This window comes from Narcine bancroftii, unplaced genomic scaffold (assembly GCF_036971445.1).
Source record: "Narcine bancroftii isolate sNarBan1 unplaced genomic scaffold, sNarBan1.hap1 Scaffold_613, whole genome shotgun sequence".
Classification (NCBI taxonomy): domain Eukaryota; kingdom Metazoa; phylum Chordata; class Chondrichthyes; order Torpediniformes; family Narcinidae; genus Narcine; species Narcine bancroftii.
In genome coordinates, this window is record NW_027212141.1 from 9,914 (window position 1) to 27,752 (window position 17,839).

Consider the following 17,839-nt stretch of genomic DNA (forward strand, 5'->3'; position numbering starts at 1 on the left):
GCTGGGGACATTCCCGGGGTGGATGGGGGAGGGTCTAGGCACTGGGTGGGGACATTCCGGGCTGGATGGGGGAGGGTCTGGTCACTGGCTGGGGACATTCCCGGGGTGGATGGTGGTCAGTGGGCACCGACAGGGACATCCCGGAATGGATGGGGGGAAGGTCTGGGCACTGGCAGGGACATCCCGGGGTGAATGGGGGAGGGTCTGGGCACTGGCTGGGACATTCCCGGGGTGGATGGGGGAGGCTCTGGGCACTGGCTGGGACATTCCCGGGGTGGATGGAGGAGGTGGGCACTGGCTGGGGACATTCCCGGGGTGGATGGTGGTCAGTGGACACCGACAGGGACATCCCGGAATGGATGGGGGAGGGTCTGGGCACCGGCTGGGACATTCCCGGGGTGGATGGGGGAGGGTCTGGGCACTGGCTGGGACATCCCGGGGTGGATGGTGGTCAGTGGAAACCGACAGGGACATCCCGGAATGGATGGGGGAGGGTCTGGGCACCGGCTGGGACATTCCCGGGGTGGATGGGGGAGGGTCTGGGCACTGGCAGGGACATTCCCGGGGTGGATGGGAGAGGGTCTGGGCACTGGCTGGGACATTCCCGGGGTGGATGGGGGAGGGTCTGGGCACCGGCTGGGACATTCCCGGGGTGGATGGGGGAGGGTCTGGGCACTGGCTGGGACATCCCGGGGTGGATGGTGGTCAGTGGACACCGACAGGGATATCCCGGAATGGATGGGGGAGGGTCTGGGCACCGGCTGGGACATTCCCGGGGAGGATGGGGGAGGGTCTGGGCACTGGCTGGGGACATTCCCGGGGTGGATGGGGGAGGGTCTGGGCACTGGCTGGGGACATTCCCGGGGTGGTCGGGAGAGGGTCTGGGCACTGGCAGGGGACCTCCCGGGGTGGATGTGGTAGGGTCTGGGACTGGCTGGGGACATTCCCGGGGTGGATGGGGGAGGGTCTGGGCACTGGCTGGGGACATTCCCGGGGTGGATGGGGGAGGGTCTGGGCACTGGCTGGGGACATTCCCGGGGTGGATGGGGGAGGGTCTGGGCACTGGCTGGGGACATTCCCGGGGTGGATGGTGGTCAGTGGGCACCGACAGGGACATCCCGGAATGGATGGGGGGAGGGTCTGGGCACTGGCAGGGACATCCCGGGTTGATGGGGGAGGGTCTGGGCACTGGCTGGGACATTCCCGGGGTGGATGGGGGAGGGTCTGGGCACTGGCTGGGGACATTCCCGGGGTGGATGGGGGAGGGTCTGGGCACTGGCTGGGGACATTCCCGGGGTGGATGGGGGAGGGTCTGGTCACTGGCTGGGGACATTCCCGGGGTGGATGGGGGAGGGCCTGGCAATGGCTGGGGACATTCCCGGGGTGGATGGTGGTCAGTGGGCACTGACAGGAACATCCCGGAATGGATGGGGGGAGGGTCTGGGCACTGGCAGGGACATCCTGGGGTGGATGGGGGAGGGTCTGGGCACTGGCTGGGACATTCCCGGGGTGGATGGGGGAGGGTCTGGGCACTGGCTGGGGACATTCCCGGGGTGGATGGGGGAGGGTCTGGGCACTGGCTGGGGACATTCCCGGGGTGGTCGGGAGAGGGTCTGGGGACTGGCAGGGGACCTCCCGGGGTGGATGTGGTAGGGTCTGGGACTGGCTGGGGACATACCCGGGGTGGATGGGGGAGGGTCTGGGCAGTGGCTGGGGACATTCCCGGGGTGGATGGGGGAGGGTCTGGGCACTGGCTGGGGACATTCCGGAGTGGATGGGGGAGGGTCTGGGCACTGGCTGGGGACATTCCCGGGGTGGATGGTGGTCAGTGGGCACCGACAAGGACATCCCGGAATGAATGGGGGGAGGGTCTGGGCACTGGCAGGGACATCCCGGGGTTGATGGGGGAGGGTCTGGGCACTGGCTGGGACATTCCCGGGGTGGATGGGGGAGGGTCTGGGCACTGGCTGGGGACATTCCCGGGGTGGATGGGGGAGGGTCTGGGCACTGGCTGGGGACATTCCCGGGGTGGATGGGGGAGGGTCTGGTCACTGGCTGGGGACATTCCCGGGGTGGATGGGGGTGGGCCTGGCAATGGCTGGGGACATTCCCGGGGTGGATGGTGGTCAGTGGGCACTGACAGGAACATCCCGGAATGGATGGGGGGAGGGTCTGGGCACTGGCAGGGACATCCTGGGGTGGATGGGGGAGGGTCTGGGCACTGGCTGGGACATTCCCGGGGTGGATGGGGAGGGTCTGGGCACTGGCTGGGGACATTCCCGGGGTGGATGGGGGAGGGTCTGGGCACTGGCTGGGGACATTCCCGGGGTGGATGGGGGAGGGTCTGGTCACTGGCTGGGGACATTCCCGGGGTGGATGGGGGAGGGCCTGGCAATGGCTGGGGACATTCCCGGGGTGGATGGTGGTCAGTGGGCACTGACAGGAACATCCCGGAATGGATGGGGGGAGGGTCTGGGCACTGGCAGGGACATCCTGGGGTGGATGGGGGAGGGTCTGGGCACTGGCTGGGACATTCCCGGGGTGGATGGGGGAGGGTCTGGGCACTGGCTGGGGACATTCCCGGGGTGGATGGGGGAGGGTCTGGGCACTGGCTGGGGACATTCCCGGGGTGGTCGGGAGAGGGTCTGGGGACTGGCAGGGGACCTCCCGGGGTGGATGTGGTAGGGTCTGGGACTGGCTGGGGACATACCCGGGGTGGATGGGGGAGGGTCTGGGCAGTGGCTGGGGACATTCCCGGGGTGGATGGGGGAGGGTCTGGGCACTGGCTGGGGACATTCCCGGAGTGGATGGGGGAGGGTCTGGGCACTGGCTGGGGACATTCCCGGGGTGGATGGTGGTCAGTGGGCACCGACAAGGACATCCCGGAATGAATGGGGGGAGGGTCTGGGCACTGGCAGGGACATCCCGGGGTTGATGGGGGAGGGTCTGGGCACTGGCTGGGACATTCCCGGGGTGGATGGGGGAGGGTCTGGGCACTGGCTGGGGACATTCCCGGGGTGGATGGGGGAGGGTCTGGGCACTGGCTGGGGACATTCCCGGGGTGGATGGGGGAGGGTCTGGTCACTGGCTGGGGACATTCCCGGGGTGGATGGGGGAGGGCCTGGCAATGGCTGGGGACATTCCCGGGGTGGATGGTGGTCAGTGGGCACTGACAGGAACATCCCGGAATGGATGGGGGGAGGGTCTGGGCACTGGCAGGGACATCCTGGGGTGGATGGGGGAGGGTCTGGGCACTGGCTGGGACATTCCCGGGGTGGATGGGGGAGGGTCTGGGCACTGGCTGGGGACATTCCCGGGGTGGATGGGGGAGGGTCTGGGCACTGGCTGGGGACATTCCCGGGGTGGATGGGGGAGGGTCTGGTCACTGGCTGGGGACATTCCCGGGGTGGATGGGGGAGGGCCTGGCAATGGCTGGGGACATTCCCGGGGTGGATGGTGGTCAGTGGGCACTGACAGGAACATCCCGGAATGGATGGGGGGAGGGTCTGGGCACTGGCAGGGACATCCTGGGGTGGATGGGGGAGGGTCTGGGCACTGGCTGGGACATTCCCGGGGTGGATGGGGGAGGGTCTGGGCACTGGCTGGGGACATTCCCGGGGTGGATGGGGGAGGGTCTGGGCACTGGCTGGGGATATTCCCGGGGTGGTCGGGAGAGGGTCTGGGCACTGGCAGGGGACCTCCCGGGGTGGATGTGGTAGGGTCTGGGACTGGCTGGGGACATTCCCGGGGTGGATGGGGGAGGGTCTGGGCACTGGCTGGGGACATTCCCGGGGTGGATGGGGGAGGGTCTGGGCACTGGCTGGGGACATTCCCGGGGTGGATGGGGGAGCGTCTGGGCACTGGCTGGGGACATTCCCGGGGTGGATGGTGGTCAGTGGGCACCGACAGGGACATCCCGGAATGGATGGGGGGAGGGTCTGGGCACTGGCAGGGACATCCCGGGGTTGATGGGGGAGGGTCTGGGCACTGGCTGGGACATTCCCGGGGTGGATGGGGGAGGGTCTGGGCACTGGCTGGGGACATTCCCGGGGTGGATGGGGGAGGGTCTGGGCACTGGCTGGGGACATTCCCGGGGTGGATGGGGGAGGGTCTGGTCACTGGCTGGGGACATTCCCGGGTGGATGGGGGAGGGCCTGGCAATGGCTGGGGACATTCCCGGGGTGGATGGTGGTCAGTGGGCACTGACAGGAACATCCCGGAATGGATGGGGGGAGGGTCTGGGCACTGGCAGGGACATCCTGGGGTGGATGGGGGAGGGTCTGGGCACTGGCTGGGACATTCCCGGGGTGGATGGGGGAGGGTCTGGGCACTGGCTGGGGACATTCCCGGGGTGGATGGTGGTCAGTGGGCACCGACAGGGACATCGCGGAATGGATGGGGGGAGGGTCTGGGCACTGGCAGGGACATCCCGGGGTGGATGGGGGAGGGTCTGGGCACTGGCTAGGGACATTCCCGGGGTGGATGGTGGTCAGTGGACACCGAGAGGGACATCCCGGAATGGATGGGGGAGGGTCTGGGCACCAGCTGGGACATTCCCGGGGTGGATGGGGGAGGGTCTGGGCACTGGCTGGGACATCCCTGGGTGGATGGTGGTCAGTGGACACCAACAGGGATATCCCGGAATGGATGGGGGAGGGTCTGGGCACCGGCTGTGACATTCCCGGGGAGCGTCTGGGCACTGGCAGGGGACATTCCCGGGGTGGATGGGGGAGGGTCTGGGCACTGGCTGGGGACATTCCCGGGGTGGATGGGGGAGGGTCTAGGCACTGGGTGGGGACATTCCCGGGCTGGATGGGGGAGGGTCTGGTCACTGGCTGGGGACATTCCCGGGGTGGATGGTGGTCAGTGGGCACCGACAGGGACATCCCGGAATGGATGGGGGGAAGGTCTGGGCACTGGCAGGGACATCCCGGGGTGAATGGGGGAGGGTCTGGGCACTGGCTGGGACATTCCCGGGGTGGATGGGGGAGGGTCTGGGCACTGGCTGGGGACATTTCCGGGGTGGATGGTGGTCAGTGGGCACCGACAGGGACATCCCGGAATGGATGGGGGGAGGGTCTTGGCACTGGCAGGGACATCCCGGGGTGGATGGGGGAGGCTCTGGGCACTGGCTGGGACATTCCCGGGGTGGATGGAGGAGGTGGGCACTGGCTGGGGACATTCCCGGGGTGGATGGTGGTCAGTGGACACGACAGGGACATCCCGGAATGGATGGGGGAGGGTCTGGGCACCGGCTGGGACATTCCCGGGGTGGATGGGGGAGGGTCTGGGCACTGGCTGGGACATCCCGGGGTGGATGGTGGTCAGTGGACACCGACAGGGACATCCCGGAATGGATGGGGGAGGGTCTGGGCACCGGCTGGGACATTCCCGGGGTGGATGGGGGAGGGTCTGGGCACTGGCAGGGACATTCCCGGGGTGGATGGGAGAGGGTCTGGGCACTGGCTGGGACATTCCGGGGTGGATGGGGGAGGGTCTGGGCACCGGCTGGGACATTCCCGGGGTGGATGGGGGAGGGTCTGGGCACTGGCTGGGACATCCCGGGGTGGATGGTGGTCAGTGGACACCGACAGGATATCCCGGAATGGATGGGGGAGGGTCTGGGCACCGGCTGGGACATTCCGGGAGGATGGGGGAGGGTCTGGGCACTGGCAGGGGACATTCCCGGGTGGATGGGGGAGGGTCTGGGCACTGGCTGGGGACATTCCCGGGGTGGTAGGGAGAGGGTCTGGGCACTGGCAGGGACCTCCCGGGTGGATGTGGTAGGGTCTGGGACTGCTGGGGACATTCCGGGTGGATGGGGAGGGTCTGGGCACTGGCTGGGGACATTCCCGGGTGGGATGGGGGAGGGTCTGGGCACTGGCTGGGGACATTCCGGGTGGATGGGGGAGGGTCTGGGCACTGGCTGGGGACATTCCCGGGGTGGATGGTGGTCAGTGGGCACCAACAGGGACATCCGGAATGGATGGGGGAGGTCTGGGCACTGGCAGGGACATCCCGGGGTTGATGGGGGAGGGTCTGGGCACTGGCTGGGACATTCCCGGGGTGAATGGGGGAGGGTCTGGGCACTGGCTGGGACATTCCCGGGGTGGATGGGGAGGTCTGGGCACTGGCTGGGGACATTCCCGGGGTGGATGGGGAGGGTCTGGTCACTGGCTGGGACATTCCCGGGGTGGATGGGGAGGGCCTGGCAATGGCTGGGACATTCCCGGGGTGGATGGTGGTCAGTGGGCACTGACAGGAACATCCCAGAATGGATGGGAGGAGGGTCTGGGCACTGGCAGGACATCCTGGGGTGGATGGGGGAGGGTCTGGGCACTGGCTGGGACATTCCCGGGGTGGATGGGGGAGGGTCTGGGCACTGGCTGGGGACATTCCCGGGGTGGATGGGGGAGGGTCTGGGCACTGGCTGGGACATTCCCGGGGTGGTCGGAGAGGGTCTGGGCACTGGCAGGGGACCTCCCGGGGTGGATGTGGTAGGGTCTGGACTGGCTGGGGACATTCCCGGGGTGGATGGGGGAGGGTCTGGGCACTGGCTGGGGACATTCCTGGGGTGGATGGGGGAGGGTCTGGGCACTGGCTGGGGACATTCCCGGGGTGGATGGGGGAGGGTCTGGGCACTGGCTGGGGACATTCCCGGGGTGGATGGTGGTCAGTGGGCACCGACAGCGACATCCCGGAATGGATGGGGGGAGGGTCTGGGCACTGGCAGGGACATCCCGGGGTTGATGGGGGAGGGTCTGGGCACTGGCTGGGACATTCCCGGGGTGGATGGGGGAGGGTCTGGGCACTGGCTGGGGACATTCCCGGGGTGGATGGGGGAGGGTCTGGTCACTGGCTGGGGACATTCCCGGGGTGGATGGGGGAGGGCCTGGCAATGGCTGGGGACATTCCCGGGGTGGATGGTGGTCAGTGGGCACTGACAGGAACATCCCGGAATGGATGGGGGGAGGGTCTGGGCACTGGCAGGGACATCCTGGGTGGATGGGGGAGGGTCTGGGCACTGGCTGGGACATTCCCGGGGTGGATGGGGGAGGGTCTGGGCACTGGCTGGGAACATTCCCGGGGTGGATGGTGGTCAGTGGGCACCGACAGGGACATCCCGGAATGGATGGGGGGAGGGTCTGGGCACTGGCTAGGGACATTCCCGGGGTGGATGGTGGTCAGTGGACACCGAGAGGGACATCCCGGAATGGATGGGGGAGGGTCTGGGCACCAGCTGGGACATTCCCGGGGTGGATGGGGGAGGGTCTGGGCACTGGCTGGGACATCCCTGGGTGGATGGTGGTCAGTGGACACCGACAGGGATATCCCGGAATGGATGGGGGAGGGTCTGGGCACCGGCTGTGACATTCCCGGGGAGGGTCTGGGCACTGGCAGGGGACATTCCCGGGGTGGATGGGGGAGGGTCTGGGCACTGGCTGGGGACATTCCCGGGGTGGATGGGGGAGGGTCTAGGCACTGGGTGGGGACATTCCCGGGCTGGATGGGGGAGGGTCTGGTCACTGGCTGGGGACATTCCCGGGGTGGATGGTGGTCAGTGGGCACCGACAGGGACATCCCGGAATGGATGGGGGGAAGGTCTGGGCACTGGCAGGGACATCCCGGGGTGAATGGGGGAGGGTCTGGGCACTGGCTGGGACATTCCCGGGGTGGATGGGGGAGGGTCTGGGCACTGGCTGGGGACATTTCCGGGGTGGATGGTGGTCAGTGGGCACCGACAGGGACATCCCGGAATGGATGGGGGGAGGGTCTTGGCACTGGCAGGGACATCCCGGGGTGGATGGGGGAGGCTCTGGGCACTGGCTGGGACATTCCCGGGGTGGATGGTGGTCAGTGGACACCGACAGGGACATCCCGGAATGGATGGGGGAGGGTCTGGGCACCGGCTGGGACATTCCCGGGGTGGATGGGGGAGGGTCTGGGCACTGGCTGGGACATCCCGGGGTGGATGGTGGTCAGTGGACACCGACAGGGACATCCCGGAATGGATGGGGGAGGGTCTGGGCACCGGCTTGGACATTCCAGGGGTGGATGGGGGAGGGTCTGGGCACTGGCAGGGACATTCCCGGGGTGGATGGGAGAGGGTCTGGGCACTGGCTGGGACATTCCCGGGGTGGATGGGGGAGGGTCTGGGCACCGGCTGGGACATTCCCGGGGTGGATGGGGGAGGGTCTGGGCACTGGCAGGGACATTCCCGGGTGGATGGGGGAGGGTCTGGGCACAGGCTGGGACATCCCGGGGTGGATGGTGGTCAGTGGACACCGACAGGGATATCCCGGAATGGATGGGGGAGGGTCTGGGCACCGGCTGGGACATTCCCGGGGAGGATGGGGGAGGGTCTGGGCACTGGCAGGGGACATTCCCGGGGTGGATGGGGGAGGGTCTGGGCACTGGCTGGGGTCATTCCCGGGTGGATGGGGGAGGGTCTGGGCACTGGCTGGGGACATCCCGGGGTAGATGGGGGAGGGTCTGGGCACTGGCTGGGGACATTCCCGGGGTGGATGGTGGTCAGTGGGCACCGACAGGGACATCCCGGAATTGATGGGGGAGGGTCTGGGCACTGGCAGGGACATCCCGGGGTGGATGGCGGGATGGTCTGGGCACTGGCAGGGACATCCCGGGGTGGATGGTGGTCAGTGGGCACCGACAGGGACATCCCGGGATGGATGGCGGGATGGTCTGGGCACTGGCAGGGACATCCCGGGGTGGATGGTGGTCAGTGGGCACCGACAGGGACATCCCGGGATGGATGGGGGGAGGGTCTGGGTATTGGCTGTGGACATTCAAGGAGTGGATGGGGGTGGAGTTGGTCAGTGGGCACTGGCAGGGACATCCCGGGATGGATGGGGGGAGGGTGTGGGTATTGGCTGTGGACATTCAAGGAGTGGATGGGGGTGGAGGTGGTCAGTGGGCACTGGCAGGGACATCCCGGGATGGATGGGGGGAGGGTCTGGGTATTGGCTGTGGACATTCAAGGAGTGGATGGGGGTGGAGGTGGTCAGTGGGCACTGGCAGGGACATCCCGGGATGGATGGGGGGAGGGTGTGGGTATTGGCTGTGGACATTCAAGGAGTGGATGGGGGTGGTGGTGGTCAGTGGGCAACGGCAGGGACATCTCGGGATGGATGGGGGGAGGGTCTGGGTATTGGCTGTGGACATTCAAGGAGTGGATGGGGGTGGAGGTGGTCAGTGGGCACCGGCAGGGACATCCGGGATGGATGGGGGAGGATCTGGGTATTGGCTGTGGACATTCAAGGAGTGGATGGGGGTGGAGGTGGTCAGTGGGCACTGGCAGGGACATCCCGGGATGGATGGGGGGAGGGTCTGTGTATTGGCTGTGGACATTCAAGGAGTGGATGGGGGTGGTGGTGGTCAGTGGGCACCGGCAGGGACATCCTGGGGTGGATAGGGGAGGGTCTGGGCACTGGCTGTGGACATTCCCAGGGTGGATGGGGGAGGGTCAGTGGGAACCGGGAGGGGCCATTCCCAGTTGACAGGATGAATGGGGGGCTGGCTCCAGGGGCTGCGACCTGACACTCTCCTCTGCCCCGACAGAATGACTCGTGGGGGAAACAGTACTCACACGCGCTCTTCAAGGCCATGAGCCACATGCTGTGCATTGGCTATGGGCAGCAGGCGCCCCGGGGGATGACCGATGTCTGGCTCACCATGCTCAGTATGATCGTGGGTGCCACCTGCTACGCCATGTTCATCGGGCATGCCACTGCCCTCATCCAGTCCCTTGACTCGTCTCGCAGGCAGTACCAGGAGAAGGTGGGCAAACCAGGGGGCTTGGTCAGGGGGAAGTGGCTGGGTAGATGGCTAGGTGAGGGTAGAGGGGTAGATGGATAGGTGGGGGGAAGGGGGATGGATAGGTGAGGGGGTGGATGCTGAGAGGATGGATAGGGGAGGGAAGGGGGAGGGTAGGTGAGGGGAAGGGGAGATCTATAGATGGGGAAAGGGTGAGGGGGAGATGGATAGGTGAGGTGGGTGGATAGGTGAGAGGAAGGGAGGATGGATAGGAGAGGGGAGGGGTGGATGGGTGCGGGGAAGGGGAAATGGATAGATGGGGAGAGGGGGAGGGGGAGATGGATAGGTGAAGGGTAGATGTGGGGCAGACTGGGAAGAAAAGAGACCGTCGGGACAGGCCAGGTCCCATGGGGTTATCCCGGTAACCATGTGGTCAACCCTAGCCACTGGCCCAAGGGGAATGGCAGTGATGGGTTCTCTCGGTGTCTCTCGGCAGTACAAGCAAGTGGAGCAGTACATGTCGTTCCACAAGCTGCCAGCTGACATGAGGCAAAGGATCCACGAGTATTACGAGCATCGGTACCAGGGCAAGATGTTCGATGAGGAGAACATTCTGGGGGAACTGAGCGTGCCGTTGCGCGAGGTGAGTGGATGGGGCTAATACCCACCCCATCCCCGTATGCCATTCCAACCCACCCGGGGATGTCACACCATGTACCCCTCCTCACCCCCGTACCCCTCCTCACCCCCGTACCCCTCATCACCCCCGTACCCCTCATCACCCCCGTACCCCTCCTCACCCCCGTACCCCTCCTCACCCCCGTACCCCTCCTCACCCCCCGTACCCCTCCTCACGCCCGTACCTCTCCTCACCCCGTACCCCTCCTCACCGCCCCATACCCCTCCTCACCCCCTCACACCTCCTCACCCCCTGTACCCCTCCTCACGCCCGTACCCCTCCTCACCCCGTACCCCTCCTCACCGCCCCATACCCCTCCTCACCCCCTCACACCTCCTCACCCCCGTATACCTCCTCACCCCGTACCCATCCTCACCCCCGTACACCTCCTCACCCCCGTACACCTCCTCACCCCCGTACACCTCCTCACCCCCGTACCCCTCCTCACCCCCCGTACCCCTCCTCACCCCCCCGTACCCCTCCTCACCCTCGTACCCCTCCTCACCCCCGTACCCCTCCTCACTCCCGTACCCCTCCTCACTCCCATACCCCTCCTCACCCCCGTATCCCTCCTCACCCCCGTACCCCTCCTCACCCCCCCTCCTCACCCCCATACCCCTCCTCACCCCCTCACACCTCCTCACCCTGTACCCCTCACCCCCCAAACCCCTCCTCACCCCCTCACACCTCCTCACCCCCGTACACCTCCTCACCCCCATACCCCTCCTCACCCCCCGTACCCCTCCTCACCCCCCGTACCCCTCCTCACCCCCTCACCACCCCTCCTCACCCCCGTACCCCTCCTCACTACCATACCCCTCCTCACTCCCATACCCCTCCTCACCCCTGTATCCCTCCTCACCCCCCCTCCTCACCCCCGTAACCCCTCCTCACCCCCCGTACCCCTCATCCCCCGTACCCCTCCTCACCTCCCCGTACCCCTCCTCACCCCCGTACCCCTCCTCACCCCCGTACCCCTCCTCACCCCCCGTACCCCTCCTCACCCCCCGTACCCATCCTCACCCCCGTACACCTCCTCACCCCCATACCCCTCCTCACTCCCCGTACCCCTCCTCACCCCCGTACCCCTCCTCACCCCCTCACCACCCCTCCTCACCCCCGTACCCCTCATCACTCCCATACCCCTCCTCACTCCCTTACCCCTCCTCACCCCCGTACCCCTCCTCACCCCCCCTCCTCACCCCTGTACCCCTCCTCACCCCCTGTACCCATCCTCACCCCGTACCCCTCCTCACCTCCGTACCCCTCCTCACCCCCGTACCCCTCCTCACCTCCGTACCCCTCCTCACCCCCATACCCCTCCTAACCCCCGTACCCATCCTCACCCCCATACCCCTCCTCACCCCCCGTACCCCTCCTCACCCCGTACCCCTCCTCACCCCCGTACCCTCCTCACCCCCCGTATCCCTCCTCACCCCCGTACCCCTCCTCACCCCCCGTACCCCTCCTCACCCCCGTACCCCTCCTCACCCCCGTACCCCTCCTCACCCCCGTACCCCTCCTCACCCCCGTACCCCTCTTCACCCCCTCACTCCTCCTCACCCCCTCACTCCTCCTCACCTCCTCACCCCCCGTAAACCTCCTCACCCCCGTACCCCTCCTCACCCCCCGTAACCTCTCCTCACCCCCGATACCCCTCCTCACCCCCGATACCCCTCCTCACCCCCGTAACCCCTCCTCACCCCCCATACCCCTCCTCACCCCCGTACCCCTCCTCATCCCATACCCCTCCTCACCCCCATACCCCTGCTCACCCCCCACACCCCCTCACATCTCCTCACCCCCTCACTCCTCCTCACCCCCCTGTACACCTCCTCACCCCCGTACACCTCCTCACCCCCCGTACACCTCCTCACCCCCCCGTACACCTCCTCACCCCCCGTACACCTCCTCACCCCCGTACACCTCCTCACCCCCCCCGTACACCTCCTCACCCCCGTACACCTCCTCACCCCCGTACACCTCCTCACCTCCCCATACACCTCCTCAACCCCCCGTTCACCTCCTCAACCCCCCGTACACCTCCTCAACCCCCCGTACACCTCCTCAACCCCCCGTACACCTCCTCAACCCCCCGTACATCTCCTCAACCCCTCGTACACCTCCGCACCTACCCTGTACCCCTCTTCACCCCCTGTTTCTCACCTCACTCCCTGTACTCCATCCCCAGGACCAGCACACCCCCATTCCCCTCCTCATACCCCTCCTTCCAGGGAATGGCACACCCTCGTAACCCCCCAGGGCTGGTACATCTCATACCCCCCCTTCCTCCCAGGGCTGGCACACCTGTACTCCCTTCTCCACTCAGGGCTGACACAACCTGTACCTCTCCTCACCCCCTGACCATTGGCAGTCCCCCATATTTGTGCTCAACTGACCAATAGCAGTCCCTTATGTCAGTTCCCAGCTGACCAATGGCAGCTCCTATGCCTGTACCCAAGTGACCAGTGGCAGCCACCTGTGTCCGTGTCCGACTGACCAATAACTGCCCCTTGTGTCATTGCCTGATTGACCAATGGTATCCCCTGTGTCTGTGCCAGACTGATCAATAATAGCCCCCCATGTCAATCCCCGACTGACCAGTGGCAGTCCCCTGTTTTATTGACTGGTTGACCAATGGCAGCCCCCATGTCCATCTCTGATTGACCAATGGCAGCCCTCCATGTCAGTCCCCGAATGGCCAATGGCAACTCCCCCATGTCCATGTCTGATTGACCAATGGCCACCCCGTGTCCATGCCCAATGGACCAATAGCAGCCCCCACCCCCCCACCCACCTTGAGCAGCCGTGTGACCTGTGACTCTCTTGCCCCCAGGAGATCGTGAACTTTAACTGCCGCAACCTGGTTGCCACCATGCCACTGTTTGCCAACGCTGACCCCAACTTTGTGACGGCCATGTTGACGAAGCTACGCTTTGAGGTGTTCCAGCCGGCTGACTACGTGGTGCGGGAGGGCACCGTCGGCAAGAAGATGTACTTCATACAGCACGGAGTGGTTAGCATCCTCACCAAGGGCAGCAAGGAGACCAAACTGTCCGACGGCTCCTACTTCGGAGGTAGCTGCAGGCAGCCCCACCCCACTCCCCACGCCCGACCTTCAGCGCAATCCGCCCCATCCCCCGGTTAGAAAAAGATCCTCCCCCCCCCCCCCCCCCCCCCCACCAGGGTCATCTGAGTGGGAATTTACAGGATTAGGTTTAACCAGGGTTGGGCTTGGTCATCAGGGCAGCCGAGATCAGTGGCTATTAATGGTAATCAAATCAGTCGTCAGAGAGAGGAAAGAGACAGTCATAGAGAATGGCAAGGGAGAAAGAAAGAGGAGAGAGAAAGAGGAGAGAGAAAGAGGAGAGAGAAAGAGGAGAGAGAAAGAGGAGAGAGAAAGAGGAGAGAGAAAGAGGAGAGAGAAAGAGGAGAGAGAAAGAGGAGAGAGAAAGAGGAGAGAGAAAGAGGAGAGAGAAAGAGGAGAGAGAAAGAGGAGAGAGAAAGAGGAGAGAGAAAGAGGAGAGAGAAAGAGGAGAGAGAAAGAGGAGAGAGAAAGAGGAGAGAGAAAGAGGAGAGAGAAAGAGGAGAGAGAAAGAGGAGAGAGAAAGAGGAGAGAGAAAGAGGAGAGAGAAAGAGGAGAGAGAAAGAGGAGAGGGGTGTCTGACAATCAGGAAAGAAGATATGGAAGAGGGAGAAAGAACGAGGGAGAGAGGGGTGGGGTGAGAGTGGGAGGGTGAGAGTGAAGGGAGGAGTAGAGAGAAAGGAGGGAGAGACAGTGAAGAGAGGAAGGTGGAGTGAAAGAAGGAGGGAGTGAGAGTGAAGGTAGAGGGAGAAAGGAGAAGAGGAGGGAGAGAGTAAGACCGAGAAAGCAGGGAGAGAGATAGTGAGAGGGAGGGAGGAAGGGATGGAGGAAGAAGGGAGAGGGAAGGAGGGAGACTATTGTCGATTTGATTTGATGTGGGGCAGTGCATGGAGCGGAGGGACGCCCTCCCCGGAGAGGGTGGGGAGAATGTGATGGTGGGAGACTTGTGATGCTCAGCCCTCGTTCCCTGCCCCAGAGATTTGCCTGCTGACACGAGGTCGGAGAACAGCTAGTGTGCGTGCGGACACCTACTGTAGGCTCTACTCCCTGTCTGTGGATCACTTCAACGAGGTCCTGGAGGAATACCCCATGATGAGGCGAGCCTTCGAGACCGTGGCTATGGACCGACTCAACAGGATAGGTAGGAATGGTCAGTGAGTCTCTCTCCTCCCAGAGCCAGTACATGTGGCTTCCTCAGCACGTCCCTGATGCAGGGCGCACTGCCCCACAGGCCCAACACAGACCCAGTGCCACACCACCCCACGGGCCCTACACAGACTTAGGGCCACACCACCCCACGGACCCTACACAGACCTAGGGCCACACATCCCCACAGGCCCTACACAGACCCAGGACCACTGCCCCACAGGCCCGACACAGACCCAGGGCCACACCACCCCACAGGCCCAACACAGACCCAGGGCCACACCGCCCCACGGGCCCTACCTAGACCAAGAGCCACACCGCCCCTTGGGCCCTACCCAGACCCAGGGCCACACCACCCCATGGGCCCTACCCAGACCCAGGACCACATTGCCCCATGGGCCCAACCCAGACTACATAAAAGCCATAAGAAACATTTTATGATTTCAGTCTGTGCCCCCCCACCCTCCAAATGTGCTGTGTTACCAGGCCCCCCACTGAGAATAGTTGATTCTAAATCATCCAGTGCTGTCTATAGGGGCATATTCTGTCTGGGCGCCCTCGAACTGGATGGCATTAACATCAACTTCTTTTGTTTCTGTTAGCCCCCCCCATCCTCCCCTTCCCCATCCCTCTGTCTCCTTTCCACCAGTGCTGCATTCCCAGATCTACCACCTTCCCCCAATTAATTCCCCTCCAGCCCTCCTACTCTTGTCCATTTATGGCCTTTTGTCTGCTGGACTGTGCTCCTCCCCCTGCCGTTTCTTCCATGCCCTGCATTTTTATTCAGGCGCCTGCCTGCTTTTGGTTCATACCTTGGAAGAAAGGCTCAGGCCCAGAATTACAGCACCGGCGACACAGGTTCAAATCTTGCGCTATCCGTAAGGAGTTTGTATGTTCTCTCTGTCTCTGCTTGGGTTTCCTTCCACCCTTCAGAACCGGATGGGGGTTGTAATTGAGCGACATGGCCTCATTGGCAGGAAGGACCTGTTCCCGTGTTGTATGTCAAAAAAAGGTGAACATTTAAATAAAAAGAAGCAGCCCCCATTCTGACCCCTGTGGAACACCACGAGCAACTTTCCCTGTCCCATAGAATACCACAGTACAGAAACAGGCCCCTTCGACCCTTCTCATCTGAGGCTAACTATTCTGCCCAGTCCCCCTGACCCACAACCAGTCCATATCCCTCCAATCCCCTTCCATCCATGTACCTGTCCAAATTCTTCTGAAATGTTAAAATTGTGCCACATTCACCACTTCACCTGGCAGCTCATTCCACACCCCCACCACTCTCTATGTAAAGAAATTTCCCCCCCCAATATTCCCCCTAAACTTTTCCCCTTTCACCCTTAATCCACATCCTCTGATTTGTATCTCACCCACCCTCAGTGGAAAAACACTGCATCCATAGTTTTAAATAGCTCTGTCAAATCTCCCCTCATTCTTCTACGTTCCAGGGAATAAATCCTAACCTGTTTAACCTTTCCCTGTAACTCAGTTTTTGAAGTCCAGACAACATCCTAGTAAATCCTCTCTACACTCTTTCTATCTTTCCTGTAGTTAGGTGACCAAAATTGTACAGAGTACTCCAAATTTGGCCTCACCAATGGCTTATACAACCTTACCTTAACATCCCAACTCCTGTACTCAGTACTTTGATTTATGAAGGCCAATATGCCAAAGTTCTCTTTACAATCCTATCTACCTGTGATGCCACTTTCAGGGAACTATTCCCAGATCTCTCTGACCTACCACACTCCTCAGTGCCCGACCATTTAGTATGTATGTCCTTTCTTGGTTTGTCTTTCCAAAATGCAACATTTCACACTTGTCAACGTTAAATTCCGTTCCTTCCTCTTCCATGGATCTATTTGTCTCCCTGGCATTTCTGCCACGGGACACTGAAGCACTGAAGCTCTCCCTTGCTGTCTTCCCGCAGGCAAGAAGAACTCGGTGCTGCTGCGCAAGGGGACCGAGGGCTCCAACTCGGGTTCCATCAACCTGCGGGACAACGAAATTATTCAGCAGATCGTCAAGCATGACCGCGACATGGCGCACACCATGCAGGAGCAACAGCAGCTGCTGAGTGCCGCACAGGAGCTGCGGGGCAAGCCTCTGATCTGGGCACCATTGGTGCATGCCCCGCTGCAGACCGCGGCTGCCACCACCTCAGTGGCCATTGCCCTCACCCACCAGCACAACCTGCCCACTGCCATCTTCCTGCCTCCTGCCCCACAGGCCAGGAAAGGGCCGCCACAGGCCTCTGCCTCCCTGGCGGGTTCGCCTGGCCCCGAGCTGGCTTCGGGCCTGCCCAAGACCCGGGCACAGCCACCCACCTCAGGCTCAGCCTCCCTGCTGCAGCAGGCAGGCAGCAGTCCACTCTCTGCCAAGACCTTCCACTACAGCCTGTCCAGGGTGGCGGGCGTCTCTGGGCAGGGGCAGGCTGGCACGGCTGGGCACGGGCAGCCCGTGGGCCACAGGGCTGGAGGCAGAGGCCTGAGCCAGGGTGCCAGGCCACTGTCCGCCTCACAGCCCGCCCTGCCTCACAAGGCCTCACTCCCCACTGACAGGGGACCCCCTCCCCTTGCTCGCAAGTCAGCGGGGAACATCGCCCAGCTCTCCTCCTCATCTGTCTCTGCTTTGCTGGGCCGGGCCTCTGTCCCACGCTCCCGCAGCCCCTCCGCTGCCAAGGAGCCAGGCCCGGCTCGCAAGGGGTCAGTCACCTTCAGTGCGGAGCCCGATGCAGAGATCCCTAAGCTGCCATCCAACATGTAGGCAGGGAGCTCCGGCAGCGGAGACCCACCCACCCACCCACACATCTCGTACACGGGTCCCAGGATCTGGCCTCCTTACTGGAGATGGAGGAGAGGAAAGGGGGGGAGGTGGGATGAAGGCAGGAGCTCTCTCCTGGAGGAGAGGAGGAGAGGGGGAAATTTAGAGGTAGGAGAAAGGATAGGGGAAAGAGGAGGTAGGAGAGAGGGAAAGAAAAAAGGTATAGAGAGGAGGAAAGACAGGAGGGATAGAAAGGGGAAGAGAGGGATTGAGGTACAGAGAGGGGAGGATGAACAGAAAGAAGGTACGGATAGAGGAGGGATGAGAGAAAGGGAGATAGATAGAGGGAGGTAGGGTCATGAAAGGAGGAATAGAGAGGGTGGGAT

General features: G+C 63.6%; 2 protein-coding genes across 2 annotated transcripts; one reads left to right on the plus strand and one right to left on the minus strand.

The window, feature by feature from the left end:
• Nucleotides 1–4,115: 4,115 nt before the first annotated feature.
• Nucleotides 4,116–5,015, minus strand: LOC138751023 (uncharacterized). The gene has a single exon (XM_069913123.1). It carries the CDS (start codon nucleotides 5,013–5,015, stop codon nucleotides 4,116–4,118), a length of 900 nt encoding a protein of 299 aa, XP_069769224.1.
• A 3,671-nt stretch (nucleotides 5,016–8,686) lies between these two features.
• LOC138751024 (potassium/sodium hyperpolarization-activated cyclic nucleotide-gated channel 4-like) lies at nucleotides 8,687–17,606 on the plus strand. The gene is made up of 6 exons (XM_069913124.1): nucleotides 8,687–8,833; nucleotides 9,580–9,798; nucleotides 10,271–10,417; nucleotides 13,290–13,530; nucleotides 14,515–14,679; nucleotides 16,621–17,606. The coding sequence occupies exons 1-6, from the start codon at nucleotides 8,687–8,689 to the stop codon at nucleotides 17,454–17,456; spliced, it is 1,755 nt and encodes a 584-aa protein (XP_069769225.1). The 3' UTR covers nucleotides 17,457–17,606.
• The last annotated feature ends 233 nt before the right edge of the window (nucleotides 17,607–17,839 follow it).

What these genes read in the sequence shown, in the direction of transcription:
- LOC138751023 (XM_069913123.1), bottom strand. Translation starts at nt 5,015, where the DNA reads ATGTCCCCAGCCAGTGCCCAGACCCTCCCCCATCCACCCCGGGAATGT.
- LOC138751024 (XM_069913124.1), top strand. Translation starts at nt 8,687, where the DNA reads ATGGATGGCGGGATGGTCTGGGCACTGGCAGGGACATCCCGGGGTGGA. An exon ending in AGTGGATGGGGGTGGAGTTG is followed by an intron (nt 8,834 to 9,579) that starts GTCAGTGGGCAC and finishes CTGCCCCGACAG; the next exon opens with AATGACTCGTGGGGGAAACA. An exon ending in GGACCGACTCAACAGGATAG is followed by an intron (nt 14,680 to 16,620) that starts GTAGGAATGGTC and finishes GTCTTCCCGCAG; the next exon opens with GCAAGAAGAACTCGGTGCTG.